Source organism: Micromys minutus (assembly GCF_963924665.1).
Source record: "Micromys minutus genome assembly, chromosome: 16".
NCBI classification, from domain to species: Eukaryota; Metazoa; Chordata; class Mammalia; order Rodentia; family Muridae; genus Micromys; species Micromys minutus.
In genome coordinates, this window is record NC_137985.1 from 16364529 (window position 1) to 16382383 (window position 17855).

A 17855-nucleotide genomic window follows, 5' to 3' on the forward strand; every position below is an offset into this window, starting at 1 on the left:
TCAATGTTCATAAGTGAGATTGGTCTGAAGTTCTCTTTCCTTGTAGGGTCTTTGTGTGGTTTAGGTACTAGGGTTATTGTAGCCTCAAGAAATTAGTTAGGTAGTATTCCATCTGATTCTATCTTCTGGAATAGTTTGGAGAGTATTGTTGTTATGTCCGCAATTAATGTCTGACAAAATTATGCACTGAACCCGATTGGACCTGGGCTTTTTTTTGGTTGGGGGGCTTTTGATGACTTCTTCTATTTCTTTAGGTGTTATAGGGTTATTTAGATGGTTTACTTGGTCCTGGTTTAACTTTGGGATCTTGTATCTGTCTAGGAATTCGTCCATTTCCTCCATACACATTGCATTAAAAAGCAAAGAACATGAAGTCATTAGGGAAAAGAGGTAAGTATATATAGGAGAAACTGGAGTGCAAATGTTAAAGTCTAAATTTGATGCAAATACATTACACATATGTAAAATTTTTAAAGATGAATTTTAAATCTTTTTTTAGATTGAACAACTTCATTTTAAAAAACAAAGATAATTGTACAGATTTTAAGTATTTATGCATAAAAGTATGCAAATACATTTTTGTCAGTACTTGATTTTTTAAAGGTTAGATAGTATGCATTAAAATCATACTAGTTATAATGAGCATAAAGTGCCCTTCCTTATCATTTTTGATAACTTTTGATTGAAAATCTACTTTATTCGATATTAAAATGGCCTATTCAGCTTGCTTCTTGGGGCCGTTTGCCTGGAAGGTTTTTTCCCAACCTTTTACTCTGAGATAGTGTCTGTCTTTGTCTCTGAGATGAGTTTCCTGTATGCAACAAAATGCTGGATTTTTTTATGTATCCAGTCTGATAACCTATTTCTTTTTATCAGGGAATTGAGTCCATTTATATTAACAGATATTAAGGAATCGCGGTTGCTGTTTCCTGCTATTTTTGCTTTTAGAGGTAGAATTGTGTCTGTGTGTCTTTCTTCTTTTGGTTTTCTTGCTTAGGTATTTTCTTGTTTTTACTAGGATGTAGTTTCCCTCCTTGTATTGTATTTTCCACATATAATTTGTTGAAGTGCTGGGTTTGTGGTCATATATTGTGTGAATTTAGTTTTGTCTTGGAATATTTTCGTCTCTCCATCTATGGTGATTGAGAGTTTTCCTGGGTATAGAAGCTTGGGCTGACACTTGTATTCTCTTAGGGTCTGCATGATGTCTGTCCAGGATCTTCTAGGTTTCATAGTCTCTGTTAAGAAGTCGGATGTGATTCTGATTGGTCTGCCTTTATATGTTACATGACATTTTTCCCTTACTGCTTTTAATATACTTTCTTTGCTTTGGGCGCTTGACATTTTAACTATTATGTGTCAGGAGAAATTTCTTTTCTGGTCCACTCTCTTCTGAGTTCTGTAGGCTTGTTTGATGCTCATGATCATCTCATTCTTAAAGGTAGGGAAGTTTTCTACTATGATTTTGTTGAAGATATTTACTGTGCCTCTTAGTTGACATTCTTCTCCTGCTCCTATTCCTACTATCCTTAGGTTTGGTCTTCTCATTGTATCCTGTATCTCCTGGACATTTTGGGTTAGGACATTTTTGGCTTTTGCATCTTCTCTGACTGTTTTGTCGATGTTTTCAATGTTGCCTTCAGCCCCCAAAATTCTCTCTTCTATCTCTTATAGTCTGTTGGAGATGCTTGCATCTGTGACTCCTGATTTCTTTTCTTTTTTTTTTTTTTTTTTTAGGTTTTCTACCTCTAGGATTATCTCTTTTAGTGTTTTCTTTATTGTTTCCATTTCCATTTTAAATTCCTTCTTCAATTCCTTCATCTCTTTGGTTCTTTTTTCCTCTAAATCTTTGATTTCTTTGAGTTTTTTTTTTTTCTTGTTTCCTCTTTAAAAGCTTCTATTTCTTTGTGCCTCTCCTCCCGTTCTAGTTTAAGGATCTCTATCATAATCTTGAGGTATGATTTCAGGTCTGAGTCTTCTTTTTCTGGAGTGTTTAGCATTCAGCTGTTTGCTGAGATGAAAGAGCTGGGTTCTGATGTTGCCAGGTTGTCTTGGTTTCCCTGAGGTACATTCTTTCACTTTCTTCTCACCATCTTGTTGTCTGTGATTATACGTGGTTTTGTTTTCAGTGATTGGTTCCCGACTCTCCCATGTACCTGGCTTGTGTCTCTGGATCTTTGCTGTTCCCGGTAGCAGATGGCATGAGCGTTTGTTCTGCAGGCAAGGTCCCACTGGGTGGAAACCAAGTCCCTGTGGCAGAGTTCCTCCTCCCTTGAACCAATTGGGGGGGGGCACACTTTCTGGGCACTCAGCCCAGACCTCTTTGTGCCCCAGCTACTCACAACGCAGTCTCACCAGTCTTGTGTATGTAGATCTCAGCTGTTCCTGGTCATGAATTTTAATCTTAATGTAATTTTTAAAATTATTTTGATTTAAATTGCTTTATTAGATAGCTATAAAGTATGTCAATAATGGTGAGAAAATGTAAAGTAGTAGGCAATATAAAAAATGTTTTTGATGGAAACAAATGAATCACCAAAATCATTTTTTAAAATGCCAAGAATAGCCAAAGCAGGGCTGAAAAAAGAAATCTAATGGCAGGCATCATCATTTATTTTAAAATTTCATATCATATTTTTGTGTCATGGTGATAAGAATAGAACTAAACAGTCACACCAGGAGTTCTCCAGGTGCAGGGAGCATGGTGTTCTGTGGAAAAGGGTCCTTTTGGCCTAGAGAAAAGAACTGGGTCTTTGCCATTAGGACTCAAGACCTGGGAGCAGAGGGCTGAACTTCCAGAACAGCCTTGCAAGAGATCTCACACCTGAGCCCACAAAGACAGAACTGAGTCTCTGCCATCAGAACTCACTCCTTACCCACAAAGAGATGAACATCCAGGATCAATCTCCCTCCTGAGATCACAGGCCTTGCTGTGGGTCACAGGAGAGACAAGCACCAGTCAGAAATAAAATGATCACCAACAATCACTGACAACAAGTTGGCAAGAGGAAAGTGCAGGAACCCAAGCAATGGAAACCAAGAAAACCTGGCAACATCAGAACCCAGTTCTTCCACCACAGCAAGTATTGGATTTCCCAATACACCAGAAAAACAAGATTTAGACTTGAAATCATTCTTCAGGATGATGATGGAGATCTTAAAGAAGCACATGAATAACTCCCTTAAACAATTACAGGAGAACCAAAAGAAAGCACTCAAAGAACTACAGGAAAACACAACCAAGCAGGTGAAGAAATTGAAAATTGATACTATAAAAAAATCACAAAAATAGACAGTCCTGGAGATAGAAAACCTAAGAAAGAAATCAGGAATCCTAGATACAAGTATCACCAATAGAATAACAGAGATAGAAGAGAGGATCTTGGGGTCCGAAGACAGCAAAGAAAATATAGACAAAGCAGTCAGATAAGATTCAAAAACAAAAAGCTCATATAACACATACTGTCCAGGAGAACCAGGACACAATAAAAAGACTAAATCTAAGAATAATAGGTGCAGAAGAGGGTGAAAAATATCACCTAAAAGGCACAGTAAATATCTTCAACAAAATTATAGAAGAAAATGTCCCTACCCTTAGGAAAGAGATGACCATAAACATACAGGAAGCCTAGAAAATACCAAATAGACTGCAGCAGAAAATAAATTCTTCCCCACACATAACAGTTAAAACACCAAAGGTTCAAAACAAAGAAAGAATATTAAAAGCAGCAAGGAAAAAAAAGGAAATGTAACATATAAAGGCAGACCAATCAGAATTATACCAGACTTCTCAAAAGTGACTATGAAAGCTAGAAGATCCTGGACAAACATCATACAGACTCTAAGAGAACAAAAATGCTAACCCAGGTTACTATATCCAGGAAAACACTCAATTATAATAGATGGAGAGACCAAGATATTCCAGGACAAAACCAAATTTACACAATATATGTCCAAAAATCCAGCCCTACAAAGGATAATTCGTGGAAAACCCAACACAAGGATGGAAACAACACTCTAGGAAAAGCAAGAAAATAACTATGCCCTAAGAAAACTCAAAGGATACATTGCACCACAAACAATAATAGTGGGAAACTTCAACACTCCACTTCATCAATAGACAAATCATGGAAGCAGAAACTGAACAGAGTGAAACTAGCAGAGGTTATGAACTAATTGGAATTAAAAGACATCTATAGAACATCTCATTCTAAATCAAAAGAATATACATTCTTTTCACCATCTCACGGCACCATCTTCAAACCTGATCATATAGTCAGGCACAAAACAAGCCTCAATAGATATAAGAAGATTGACATACTCCCAAGCATCCTATCAGATCACTGTGGACTAAGGCTGGTCTTTAATAACAACAAAAACCAAAAAAAAGCCCACATACACATGGAAGCTAAATAATGTGCTACTCAAAGATAACATGGTCAAGAATGAAATAAAGAAAAAAATTAAGAATTTTTGAGAATTTAATGAAAATGATAGCACACCATACCCAAAACTATGGGATGCAATGAAAGCATTACTACCCATAGCTCTGAGTGCCTCAAAAAAATAAACTGAAGAGACCATACACTAGCAGCTTGACAGCACAGATGAAAGCACTAGAGGAACAGCAAACAGATACACACAAAAAAAGAGTAGATGCAGGAAATAATCAAACTCAGAGAAAAAAATCAACCAAGTAAAAACAAAAAGCATCATAAAAAGAATCAACAAAACCGGGAGCTGGTTCTTTGAGAAAATCAACATGATCAATAAACCATTAGACAGACTAACAAGTGGGCACAGAGAAAGAATCCAAATTAACAAAATCAAAAATGAAAGGAGAGAGATAACAACAGAAACTGAGGAAATTTAAGAATTCATCAGATCCTACTACAAAAGCCTCTACTCAACAAAACTGAAAAATCTGAAGTAGATAGACAAATTTCTAGAGAGAAACCAGGTACCAAACTTGAATCAGGATCAGATAAACTAGCTAAACAATCCCATAACATCTAAAAAATAGAAGCAGTTATCAAAAAGCTTCCAACCAAAAAAATTCCAGGAACAGATGGGTTCAGGGCAGAATTCTATCAGTCATTGGTAGATGAACTAATACAGATACTCTCCAAGTTATTCCACAAAATAGAGACAGTGAGAACAATACCCAACTCATTCTATGAATCCACAATTACTCTCATACCTAAACCACACAAAGATCCTACAAAACAAAGAGAATTTCAGAACAATTTCTCTCATGAACATCGATGCAAAATTACTCAATAAAATTCTTGCAAAAAAAATCTAAGAACACATTAAAACAATCATCCACGACAATCAAGTAGGCTTTATCCCAGGAATGCAGGGATGGTTTAATATAAGAAAAATCCATCAATGTAATCCACCATATAAAAAACTCAAAGAAAAAAAAGGAATGGTCTTCTCACTAGAGGCTGAGAAAGCATTTGACAAAATTCAAAACCCCTTCATCTTAAAAGTCTTGGGAGGATTTGAAATTCACGGTTTATACCTAAATATAGTATAACAAATATACAGCAGACCAGTAGCTAACATCAAACTAAACTGAAAAAAAAATTGAAGCAATCCCACTAAAATCAGGGACTAGGCAAAGCTGCCCACTTTCTTCCTACCAATTCAACATAGTACTAGAAATCCTGGTCAGAGCAATTAACAACTAAAGGAAAATCATAGGGATTCAAATAGAAAAGGAAAACATAAAAATATCACTACTTGCAGATGACATAATAGTATACTTAGATGACACCAAAATTCCACAAGAGAACTTTTGCAACTGATAAACAACTTCACTAAAGTGGCTGGATATAAAATTAATTCAAACAAATCAATAACCTTCCTCTACTCATAGGACAAACATGCTGAGAAAGAAATTAGGGAAAACATACCCTTCACAATAGTCACAAACAATATGAAAAAATTATTGTGACCCTAACTAAGCAAGTATAGGACTTGTATGAAAGAACTTTAAATCTCTGAAGAATGAAATTGAAGATCTCAGAAGATCTCCCATGCACATGAGTTGGAAGGATCAACATTGTCAAAGTGGCCATCATACCAAAAATAATCTACAGATTCAATGCAAGCCCCATTAAAATTCCAACTCAGTTCTTCATAGAGTTGGAAAGAGCCAATTGCAAATTTATCTGGAATAATAGAAAAAAAAACTAGAATATCAAAATCCCCTATAATTCATTATTTTATTTTCGTAATGTGTCTCCTTTACTTTAATACACCTACCACTCTTACCACAAACATTTTATTTTTCTGTAGGGTGTCTGCCCAAAATATGATATCTCAACTATTCTGGCCTTCAATAATGATAATTAACAAAGGTAAGGGTAATTGAGGCATCTCACTATTTGCTTTTGAAATGTTGTATTCCAGAACCCTTCAAATGGCTCCTAAAAGTCTTCAATCATTGTCTTAAACCTATAGTAACATTTGATTTCAAAATTAGTGATGTCTCAGATGTAAAACACAGTGATGTGTTAACTCATAAGCAGGAAAAATTATATTATAGAATGTGAATTGTCCAGTCAAATAATAAGAACTCTTTTCAAGATCATTTGCAAAATGAGATGTGAGATAATCGCCACCAGATAACAGTTTCATCAAGTTGATCTCACAAAAATACAAAAATACGCTGGTGGTTAGCAGAGGTTAGTTCAATGGAAGAAAGAAGATACAAAATTCCAATTCCATAATAATAAGATCTTGAATATTTTGAAAAATTAAGTGGTTATTAGGAATATTACAATAAAAAATAATAATCATGTGCTGCAATTTACATGTTACTAATCTATATATAACCAATTCATCACATGTAGTGTATTTAACATAATTCTGTACACATTAAACAAATGATTTTATCTCTAAATTTGTCTTTTATTAATATAAAATTACAAAAAAATATTATTTCTTTTCTAAAATAATATTGTGAACAAGTATCCACTCAATCTTCAGAATTTCTAACAGATATCAAGGAAAGATAATCACATAAGTTATTACTTCCTTAGAAGACTCCCTGTAACTTTTGAGACAAACTACTCTTAGAAAAAATAAGTCACTGTTAATGGAGTTAATGATTACTCCTCCACATGGAGGCAATGATCAAATTTTTCTCTCTTCAATCTTCTCTTCAATCTTTTTCCTCAGGGGAATGAAAGGTACTGGGACCTGGAAAAGCAGTAGAACAATTTATTTAATGAGGAGCTCTGGTAATTAAATGATTTAAATGATAAAAATCTCAACCATTGTCTCTCACCTGTAATTATACTATTCTAGTCTCCACAATAATCTGTGTTGGCTTTCCAGGAACAGGTTATGGAACTAGAAAGCGTCCAAAATGAATATCTGAGAAAATCTGTAAATCCTATTCAAGACAGTGGATGCAAAGGTAAATTAATAGTAGTGGTGGTAATAGTAGTAGTAGTAGCAGTAGCAGCAGCAGCAGTAGAAGGAAGAGTAGGAAGCAGAGAGGGAGGAAGAAGATGGGAACAAAAAGAAAGAAGAGAAGAAGAGAATTAGCTATATCTCCAAAATAATAAAATTAAAGATACTAGAAGCTCTTTGACTCTAAAGGACAATTATGTATTTTTGAAGTAATATCAATTTTCATAGACTTGGTTATGCCCTCTCACTCTTTAAAATCTGAAGCCTCCTGCCAAGAAAAGTAATTTTTGCAAAAGGGTAGTTGACAAAACAATACTGTGTGCACATATACATGTCTGTATATAGTTTGAGTGTGTGTGTGTGTGTGTGTGTGTGTGTGTGTGTGTGTGTGTGTAAAACAACAATTAACAAAAAAAGAACAAAGTTTGTTATATTGGAGGATTTTAAGGAATGAAAATGTTTGAAGTAATGATGTAATGTTATGATCACAAAAGTTAAAATAAATAATTTAAAATAAAACTTTTGCCATTTTCCTCTTAAAACAATCACTTACAGTCTGCTACTCTTCTTCAATTTTTCATTCAGGTGTACTTCCAGATATTCTGCATCCAATTGTTTACTCACTAACAACTCAGGCATTCTCAATTTTGTCAAACTTAATTTATCTATCCTGTTATCGGTTTTTCCCTCAATCACTTGAATTATATAATCAATTGTTACATCTAGATGTAAATTTTGTTTCACTTTAGTAGTCCAACTAATGTTTACTTATTTTTTATTTTTAAAATTGAACAACTTTATTTTAAAAAACAAAAAATGTAGAGATTTTAAGGATTTTTGCATAAAAGTATATGAATACATTTTTTTCAGTACTTGATTTTTTTAAAACTTTTTTTTAAAAAACAAAGATAAAAGAAAAAAATTTTAAACATTTTTGCATAAATGTATACAAATACATTTTTGTCAGTGTTTGGTTTCTTTTTCTTTTTTTTACAGTTTGATACTCTGCATTAAGTTCTTACTAGTTACAATGAGCAAAAATTACATGTAAAACAGGATGTAATCCGGAATTAGTCAAAGTTTTCTTGGTATGTAAGGATTGAGCATAATGCTTTTTTTTTGTTTTGCTTTGTTTTGCTTTTTTCTGGAACTTCACACAGCCTGTGAGTTGTTTCTGGGGCAGTCCGAGCCTCGGGGGTTAGCATCCCACAACTGGTGACTGCATATATTGTCTGTTCTTTTGTGACTGAATTATCTCACTCAGGATGATATTCTCTAGATGCAACCATTCTCTTAAAAATTTGGATAAGTCATTGTTTCTGATAGCTAAGTAGTACTCCATTGTGTAAATATACCACAATTTCTATATCCATTCATCCACTGAAGGACATATGGGTTCTTTCCAGATTCTGGCTATTATAAATAGAGCTGCTATGAACATTGTGGTGCGTGTATCTTTGTTGTATAGTGGAGTGTCTCTGGGGTATATGCCCAGAAGTGGAACAGCTGGATTTTCAGGTAGTACTATGTCCAATTTCTGAGGACTGATTTCCAGAGTGGTTTTATCAGTTTACAACCCCACTAACAGTGGAGAAATGTTCCTCTTTCTCCACAACCTCGCCAGCATCTGCTGTCTTGTGAGTTTTGGATCTTGGCTAATCTGACTGGTGTGAGGTGGAATCTCAGGGTTGTTTTGATTTGCATTTCCCTGATGGCTAAGGATGTCAAGCACTTCCTTAGATGTTTCTCAGCCATTCGATATTCCTCAATTGAGAACCTTTTGTATAGCTCTGTACCCGATTTTTAATAGGGTTGATTGATTCTCTGGTGTCTAGCCTTTTGAGTTCCTTGTATACCTTGGATATTAGGCCTCTATCGGATGTGGAGTTGGTAAAGAACTTTTCCACTCTGTTGGCTATCATTTTGTTTTCTTGACAATGTCTTTAACTTTACAGAAACTTTGCAATCTCATTAAGTCCCATTTGTTAATCTTTGACCTTAGAGATTGAGCCATTGGTGTTCTGTTCAGGAAATTTTCTCCTGTGCCTATATGTTCTAAGGTTGTCCCTACTTTCTCATCTAATAGTTTCAGTGTATCTGGTTTAATGTGGAGATCTTTGATCCACTTACACTTGAGCTTTGTACCAGGAGATAAGAAAGGGTCTATTTTCATTCTTCAGCATGCTGAGTGCCAGTTGGACCAACATCATTTGTTGAATAGGATGTCCTATTTCCATTGAATGTTTACAGCTCCTCTGTCAAAAATTAGGTGACCATATACACGAGGGCTCATTTCTGGATCTTCTATTCTATTCCATTGATCCACATGCCTATTTCTTTACCAGTACCATGCAGTTTTCAGCACAATTGCCTTGTAATATAACTTGAGGTCAGGGATAGTGATTCCCGCAGATGTTTTCTTGTTGTTGAGGATGTATTTTCCTATTCTAGGTCTTTTATTATTCCAGATGATATTGCACATTGATCTTTCCAACTCAATGAAGAACTGGGTTGACATTTTGATGGGGATTACAATGAATCTGTAGATTGCTTTTGGTAAGATGGCCACTTGTAAAATGTTAATCCTTCCAATCCATGAGCATGGGAGATCTTTCCATTTTCTGAGATCCTCCTCATTTTCTTTCTTTAGAGGTTTGAAGTTCTTGTCATACAGGTCCTTCACTTGCTCAGTTAGAGTAACACCAAAGTATTTCATAGATTTTGTGACTATTGTGAAGGGTATCTTTTCGCTATTTTTTTTCTCCACATGTTTGTCCTTTGAATATAGGAAGGCTACTAATTTGTTTGAGTCAATTTTATATCCAGCCACTTACTGAACTTGTTTATTAGCTGTAGGAGTTCTCGTGGAGTTTGTGGGGTCACTTAAGTACACTATCATGTCATCTGCAAACAATGATGTTTTTAGTTCTTCTTTCCGATTTGTATCCCTTTGATTTCCTATTGCTGTCTAACTGCTCGAGCCAGGACTTCCAGTACTATGTTGAATAGGTAGGGGGAGAGTGGGCAGCCTTGTCGAGTCCCTGATTTTTGTAAAATTGCATCAAGTTTCGCACCGTTAAGTTTGATGTTGGATGTTGGTTTTCTTTTTATTGCTTTTATTATGTTTAGGTATGGAGGTTGGATTCCTGTTCTTTCCAGGACTTTTAACATGGAGTGTTGGATTTTGTCGAATGCTTTCTCAGCATCTAGTGAGATGATCATGTGATTTTGTTTTTTGAGTTTGTTTATATAGTGAATTACATTGATGGATTTCCTTATATTAATCCATCCCTGCATCGCAGGGATGAAGCCTACTTGATCATGATGAATGATTCTTTTGATGTGTTCTTGGATTCGGTTTGCAAGGATTTTGTTGAGTATTTTTGCATCAATGTTCATAAGTGAGATTGGTCTGAAGTTCTCTTTCCTTGTAGGGTCTTTCTGTGGTTTAGGAATAACGGTTATTGTAGACTCAAAAAATGAGTTAGGTAGTATTCCATCTGATTCTATCTTGTGGCACACTTTGGAGAGTATTGGTGTCATATCCGCAATAAATGTCTGATAAAATTCTGCACTGAACCCGTCTGGACCTGGGCTTTTTTTTGGTTGGGAGGCTTTTGATGATTTCTTCTATTTCTTTAGGTGTTATGAGATTAATTAGATGGTTTACTGGTACTGGTTTAACTTTAGGATCTTGTATCTGTCTAGGAATTCATCCATTTCCTCCAGATTTTCCAAATTTGTGGAGTATAGGATTTTATAGTAGGATCTGAAGATTTCTTGAATTTCCTCAGTTTCAGTTGTTATGTCTCCACTTTTTTTCTAATTTTGTTAACTTGTATACTCTCTCTTTGCCCTCTAGTTACTATGGCTAGGGGTTTATCAATCTTGTTGATTTTCTCAAAGAACCAGCTCTGGGTTTTGTTGATACTTTGAATAGTTCTTTTTGTTTCTATTTGGTCTATTTCTGCCCATATTTGATTATTTCTTGCTATCTACTCCTCTTGGGTGTATCTGCTTCCTTTTGTTCTAGAGCTTTCAGCTGTGCTGTCAAGTTGCTGATGTATGCTCTCACCAGCTTCTTTTTGGAAACTCTCAGGTCTATGAGTATTCCTCTCAGTACTACTTTTAATGCATCCCACAGGTTTGGGTATGTTGTGTTTTTGTTTTCATTGAATTTTAGAAAGTCCTTAATTTTTTTTCTTTATTTCTACTTTGACCCTGCAAATGTTTAGCTGAGCGTTTTTTAGTTTCCATGTGTATGTGGGCTTTTTGTTGTCTTTGTTGTTGTTAAAGACCATCCTTAGACCATGGTGATCTCAGAGGATGCATGGGAGTATTTCAAACTTCTTATATCGATTGAGGCTCATTCTGTGTCCAATTATGTGGTGAATTTTCGAGAAGGTGCCATGGAGTGCTGAGAAGAAGGTGTATTCTTTTATGTTAGGATGATATGTTCTGTAGATATCTATTAATTCCAGTTGGTTCATAGTCTCTGCTAGTTTTACAGTGTCCTTGTTCAGTTTCTGTTTCCATGATCTGTCCATTGGTGAGAGTGGGGTATTAAAGTCTCCCACTATTATTGTGTGGGGTGAAATGTATTTTTTGAGCTTTAGTAGGGTTTCTTTTATGAAAGTGAGTGCTTTTTTATTTGGAGCATATATGTTAAGGATTGAGAGTTCCTCCTGACAGATTTCCTATGTAATGAGCAAAAATTTTCCTTCCTTATCTTTTTTGATAACTTTTGGTTAGAAATTTACTTTATTTGATATTAGAATAGCCACTCCAGCTTGCTTCTTGGGGCTGTTTGCTTGGAAGTTTTTTTCCCACCCTTTTACTCTGAGATAGTGTCTATCTTTGTCTCTGAGATGAGTTTCCTGTATGCAGCAAAAGGCTAGATTTTGTTTATGTATCCAGTCTGATAGCCTATGTCTCTTTATTGGGGATTGAGTCCATTTATGTTAATAAATATCAAGGAATAGTGGTTTCTGTTTCCTGCTATTATTGCTTTTGTAGGTTGAGTTGTGTCTGTGTCTCTTTCTTCTTTTGGTTTTCTTGCTTAGGAGTTTTCTTGTTTTTACTAGGATGTAGTTCCCCTCATTGTGTTGGGTTTTCCACCTATAATTCATTGTACTTTATGCTATTGGTCAGATATTGTGTAATTTAGATTTGTCTTGAAATATATTCATCTCTCCATCTATGGTGATTGATAGTTTTGCTGGGTATACCAGCTTGGGCTGGCACTTGTGATCTCTTGGGCTCTGCATGATGTCTGTCCAGGCTCTTCTAGCTTTCATAGTCTCTGTTGAGAAATCGGGTGTGATTCTGATTGGTCTGCCTTTATATATTACATGACCTTTTTTCCTTACTGCTTTTAGTATACTTTCTTTGCTTTGGGCACTTGATGTTTTGAATATTATTTGTCAGTGGGAATATCTTTTCTGGTCCAACCTATTTGAATTTTTGTAGGCTTGTTTTATGCTCATGGTCATCTCATTCTTAATGGTAGGGAAGTATTCTTCTACAATTTTGTTGAAGATATTTACTGTGCCTCTTAGTTGATATTCTTTTCTGTCTTCTATTCCTATTATCCTTAGGTTTGGTCTTCTCATTGTGTCCTGGATCTCCTGGACATTTTGGGTTAGGAGCGTTTTGGATTTTGCATCTTCTGTGAGTGTTTTGTATATGTTTTCAATGTTGTCTTCGTCCTCCGAGATTCTCTCTTTCATCTCTTGTAGTCTATTGGAAATGCTTGCATCTGTGACATCCGATTTCTTTTTTAGGTGTTCTACCTCTAGGGTTATCTCTTTTAGTGCTTTCTTTATTGTGTCAATTTCGGTTTTAAATTCCTTCTTCCATTCCTTCATCTCTTTGGTTCTGTTTTCCTCTAATTCTTTGTGTTCTTTTAGTGTTTTTCTTGTTTCCTCTTTAAAAGCTTCTGATTCTTTTTGCTTTCCTCTTGTGCTTGTTTAATGATCTCTATCATCATCCTGAGGTATGGTTTTAGGTCTGTGTCTTCTTTTTCTGGAGTGTTTGGCATTCCGCTGTTTGCTATGATGGGAGAGCTGTGTACTGGTGTTGCCAGGTTGTGTTGGTTTCCTTGGGATATGCTCTTTCGCTTTCCTCTTGTCATCTTGTTGTCAGAGATAAGTTCTTGCCTTTCCCTTGTACCTGGTCTGTGTCCCAGGATCTCCACTGGTCAAGTTGGCGGATGGTCCGAGCCTTGTTCTGTGCCCCAAAACCACTGGGTGGGAACAGAGGTCCCAATGCTGGGTTCCTGGTCCCTGGATCAATCAGGGCAGGGGCACGCATTCCATGGGCACTCGGCAGAGATCTCTCTGCCTCCTGGCTACTCAGAACTCCTTCTCACCAGGCCTTTACCTTTGGGAACTGTTGGTCCAGGTGGCATATCCTAATGTTTACTTATAGTTAATTATTCTGAGACTTATTCAGTATAAAATAATATAAATGATCCCATCTATTTTAAAATAATTTTTAAATTTACAGAAAAATATATGATTTAAATTGAAGGTAAATAAAATAACACGTTCATGCATTTGCCACATATATGCTAGTGATTTAGTATCTTGTAGACTGTGGTTTGGAAACAATCACTACTTATTGGATTAAAAATTGGCCTTGGTTATTTTATTTTCTAACATACCTTTAGAATCTGACAACAAAAATGTCTGTTACCATTTCTCGACCACATGTTTTCCTGTAATTGTAGTTATGACATATTGTTATGGCAAACTATGTCGACATATATCCTATAATAATTGGACTTATACTTCCAAAACTGCTAGTAACTTTTTACCGTGTTTTTATTTTAAAATTTTACATGAATGAGGTTTATACTATTCAGGTTTGTGTCTGAATTTATGGATAGGCATAACGCTGAATTTAACCTTTTGTTATATAATTGATATTTGGGTAAAAATATGTATTATGTATCCAAAATTTGTATTTTTCCATCACGTACAACAATCCAAGATCCATACATATCTTTGAAAAGACGAGATAAAACTGTCACAAATTCAATTTAGCAAATGAATTAGAATTGACCATGTGATGGTGGCACTAAGGAATTGTGAAGGAAGGTCCTTACATTGCCCCACATGCTATGTTCTCTCACATCTACTGTCTATCAATCACATCTTGAAATTCCTAACATTAATCAAAATCTAATAGAACAAATTCATATTTTCTTCTCTTTGCTATAAATGTTTTTACCCACCATTCTTATCTCTGCTGAAACATTTATACTTAAGATCAGCCTCTTAACATTCTTTCATGCAATGATTTAAGTACTGAATGTATCTTTATGACTTACATAAAATTTAATAGATATTAGTAGTATTTGTTTTATAATAAAACATGTTTATTTTCAATACTCACATTTGTTCTGAATTTAAGATAATTTAATTCATAGAAATTGTGGTTGATTTAGCCAAATACATTGTGCATTGACTATTAATTTGTTTAAACTTTCATGACTATCTGAGCATATACTCTCAAATATACAGCTTTTATGTTTATTTTATTCCCATTTCACTCTATTTTAATGGAGTGGCATGGATTTGTCCACAGAATATGATGCCCACATTATTTTTACATAACTTGTAAGAACACACATGGTATTTTCTGACCAAATGAACGTAAGTTCATATATCAAATATTTACACTCTTTAAAAATAATAGAATTTGAATGTTTTAAAAATAATCATATTTAAAATAATCTATATTTGATGGATTTCAAGTTTAAATATTCTGCCTAATAACTATGCAAGACAAAAATTATTCGATACTCAGAAGAAAAATTATTTTTGTGATGCCAATGGCATATGACAAGAACCACAATAGAGTAAATGAACTGTAACATCATTGAATTATTCATTTCAATCCTACAGTGCAGTAACATCAAGGTGTAAAATTATTTGTAACTAAGTGGCATTAAGTAACAATATCAGGGTCATATAAATAATTAATTGATAAACCAAATTTGGGTTCTAGAAATTTGAATTGAGAGTCCAATTCATAACCCAAGTTCCATTCTGACATATTGAAAGTTTTATAAACAAAATATTTATTATAAAATAATAATAGTAACAACAATAATTATAGCAATAAAATATATCACGCATCAATATGCTTAGTGTACAGCTCCATTTTAAAGTTCTGAATAAACATTACTGTACTAATATTGATAAAGCAAATAAGACTTTGTTAGTTAATAGGTATATCAGTAAGTAAAATTTAGGAAAAAATATGGATTGGGTTATAAAAACATCATTTAATTATTAGAAGATTTTAAGAATGAGGAAGTACCATAGTTCTTAAGGAATATATGAAATGTCTTATGACCATTTTGTAGCTAGTGCATACAGAAAAATTAAGAGGAAATTTAAATAATTAATTCAATATAAAGTGAAGAATACTTATGTTAAATAAAATAAGAGGCTCAAAATACTATAAACATTTAAAGTGAAATGAAATTATTCTTGTCTAATGACATCAAGGTAATGGGAATGATTATGAAGAGTCAAGAATATCCATCTAAAAATAAGAGTGCAAAATCATGTGGGACTGGTGTTGTATGAATGTTTATTAAACATTTGTTTGTTTGTCAAGGAGAGAAACCACTGGGATGGGAAAAGAAAATCACACAGAAGTATCACAATTCCTCCTACTGGGTCTCTCAGATGATCCTAAATTGCAGCCTATTCTCTTCACAATGTTCTTATTTATGTATCTGGTCACAGTTCTTGGGAACCTGCTCATCATCCTGGCTGTCAGTTCAGATTCCCATCTCCACAACCCCATGTACTTCTTTCTCTCCAACTTCTCATTTGTTGACATCTGTTTTACTTCTACCACGGTCCCAAAGATGCTGGTAAACATCCAGACACAGAACAAAAATATCTCCTACATGCAGTGCCTTACTCAAGTCTATTTCTTAATGGTTTTTGCAGGAATGGATAATTTTCTACTGACTTTAATGGCTTTTGACCGCTTTGTGGCCATTCGTCATCCGTTAAACTACACAGTCATCATGAACCCTCACTTCTGTTGCCTCCTTGTGCTAATGTGCTGGATCATTATTTTATCAGTCTCCCTGTTTCATAGTCTATTAATGAAGCAATTAACCTTCTCCATGGGAACTGAAATACCACATTTCTTCTGTGAGATAGCTCAAATTCTCAGAGTAACAAGCTCTGATAATCTCATAAATAATATTGCATTATATGTGGCTACAGCCTTGTTGGGTGTGTTTCCAGTCACTGGAATTCTCTTCTCTTACTCACAGATTGTCTCCACCTTACTAAAGATGTCTTCTGTAGTGAGCAAGTACAGAGCATTTTCCACCTGTGGGTCTCACCTCTGTGTGGTCTGTTTGTTTTATGGTACAGGACTGGGGGTTTACCTCAGTTCAGCTGAGATCCATGTTTCTCAGGGAAGCACTATAGCCTCAGTGATGTACACTGTGGTGACTCCTATGCTCAATCCATTCATCTACAGCCTGAGGAACAAAGATGTGAAGGGGGCTCTGGTGAGATTTCTTAGAGTATATTCTTGTCCCTTATGGATCAACACCAAATAAAAACTAAGTGAACATTGCAGTTCTTGAGACAAATGCTGTGGGTTATCAACCTGAAATTCTTGGTATTCATTCCCTCTTCCCAAACACCTCCACTTCATTGCATGTGTTGACTTCCACCACTTTCATGGTCATTCCTTTTGTATTTGTTTCTTAGAAGGTCTTCAATATTTTCAACTTAGTCAGTTATACTACAGTGATTTCAGATTTCTAATTGACTTTAAGTGTAAAATTGGTAGGGAGGCTCAACAACCTGATTTTTAATTCCTACAAGCTACATAGAGTGATAGGATATAAGATTACTACAAAGTGCCCTCTGACCTTCACATTTATGCTGACACACTCACACACACTTACACAAACACAAACACACACACACACACACGGGGGGGGGCAACAAGAATTAACATTTAAATTTGCTGAAGGTTTAATACCTTTTGTGAATTCTTTGTATATATTTTAATCATTTTTTTGAATTTTTTGTCTGAATTTTACCTAAGTTGTTCTCATTGAAAAATCATTACTATGTAATTGATAATCTTCAAATGGAATATATTTATTCTGAAATTTTTGTATTTTCTTATTTTTACATCAGAACTGGCACATCTTCATTGTTTATGGCTTTTGGTATAAGATTTTAATCCATTTGTGTTGAGTGGGTATTTAGGTGTCCACTTGATGTTATCCCAACTAAGGTGATGTGATCAAATTGGTAATGTTTGAAGTTCAGTCTTAGTAACACTGTACTAATTTTTGCATGGGATAGCTGAAGTGGTTTCAGTTTATCAGGAGAAATTATTACTTCAGAGATTATTAGAGACATTCTACA

At 34.8% G+C, this 17855-nt stretch overlaps 1 protein-coding gene across 1 annotated transcript; it reads left to right on the top strand.

Annotated features, from left to right (window-relative positions):
- Positions 1-16075: 16075 nt before the first annotated feature.
- LOC308430901 (olfactory receptor 7D4-like) lies at positions 16076-17029 on the top strand (the record flags this gene model as incomplete). Its single annotated transcript, XM_080930182.1, has 1 exon — positions 16076-17029. One exon carries the CDS (start codon positions 16076-16078, stop codon positions 17027-17029), a length of 954 nt encoding a protein of 317 aa, XP_080786308.1.
- Between the last annotated feature and the right edge of the window lie 826 nt (positions 17030-17855).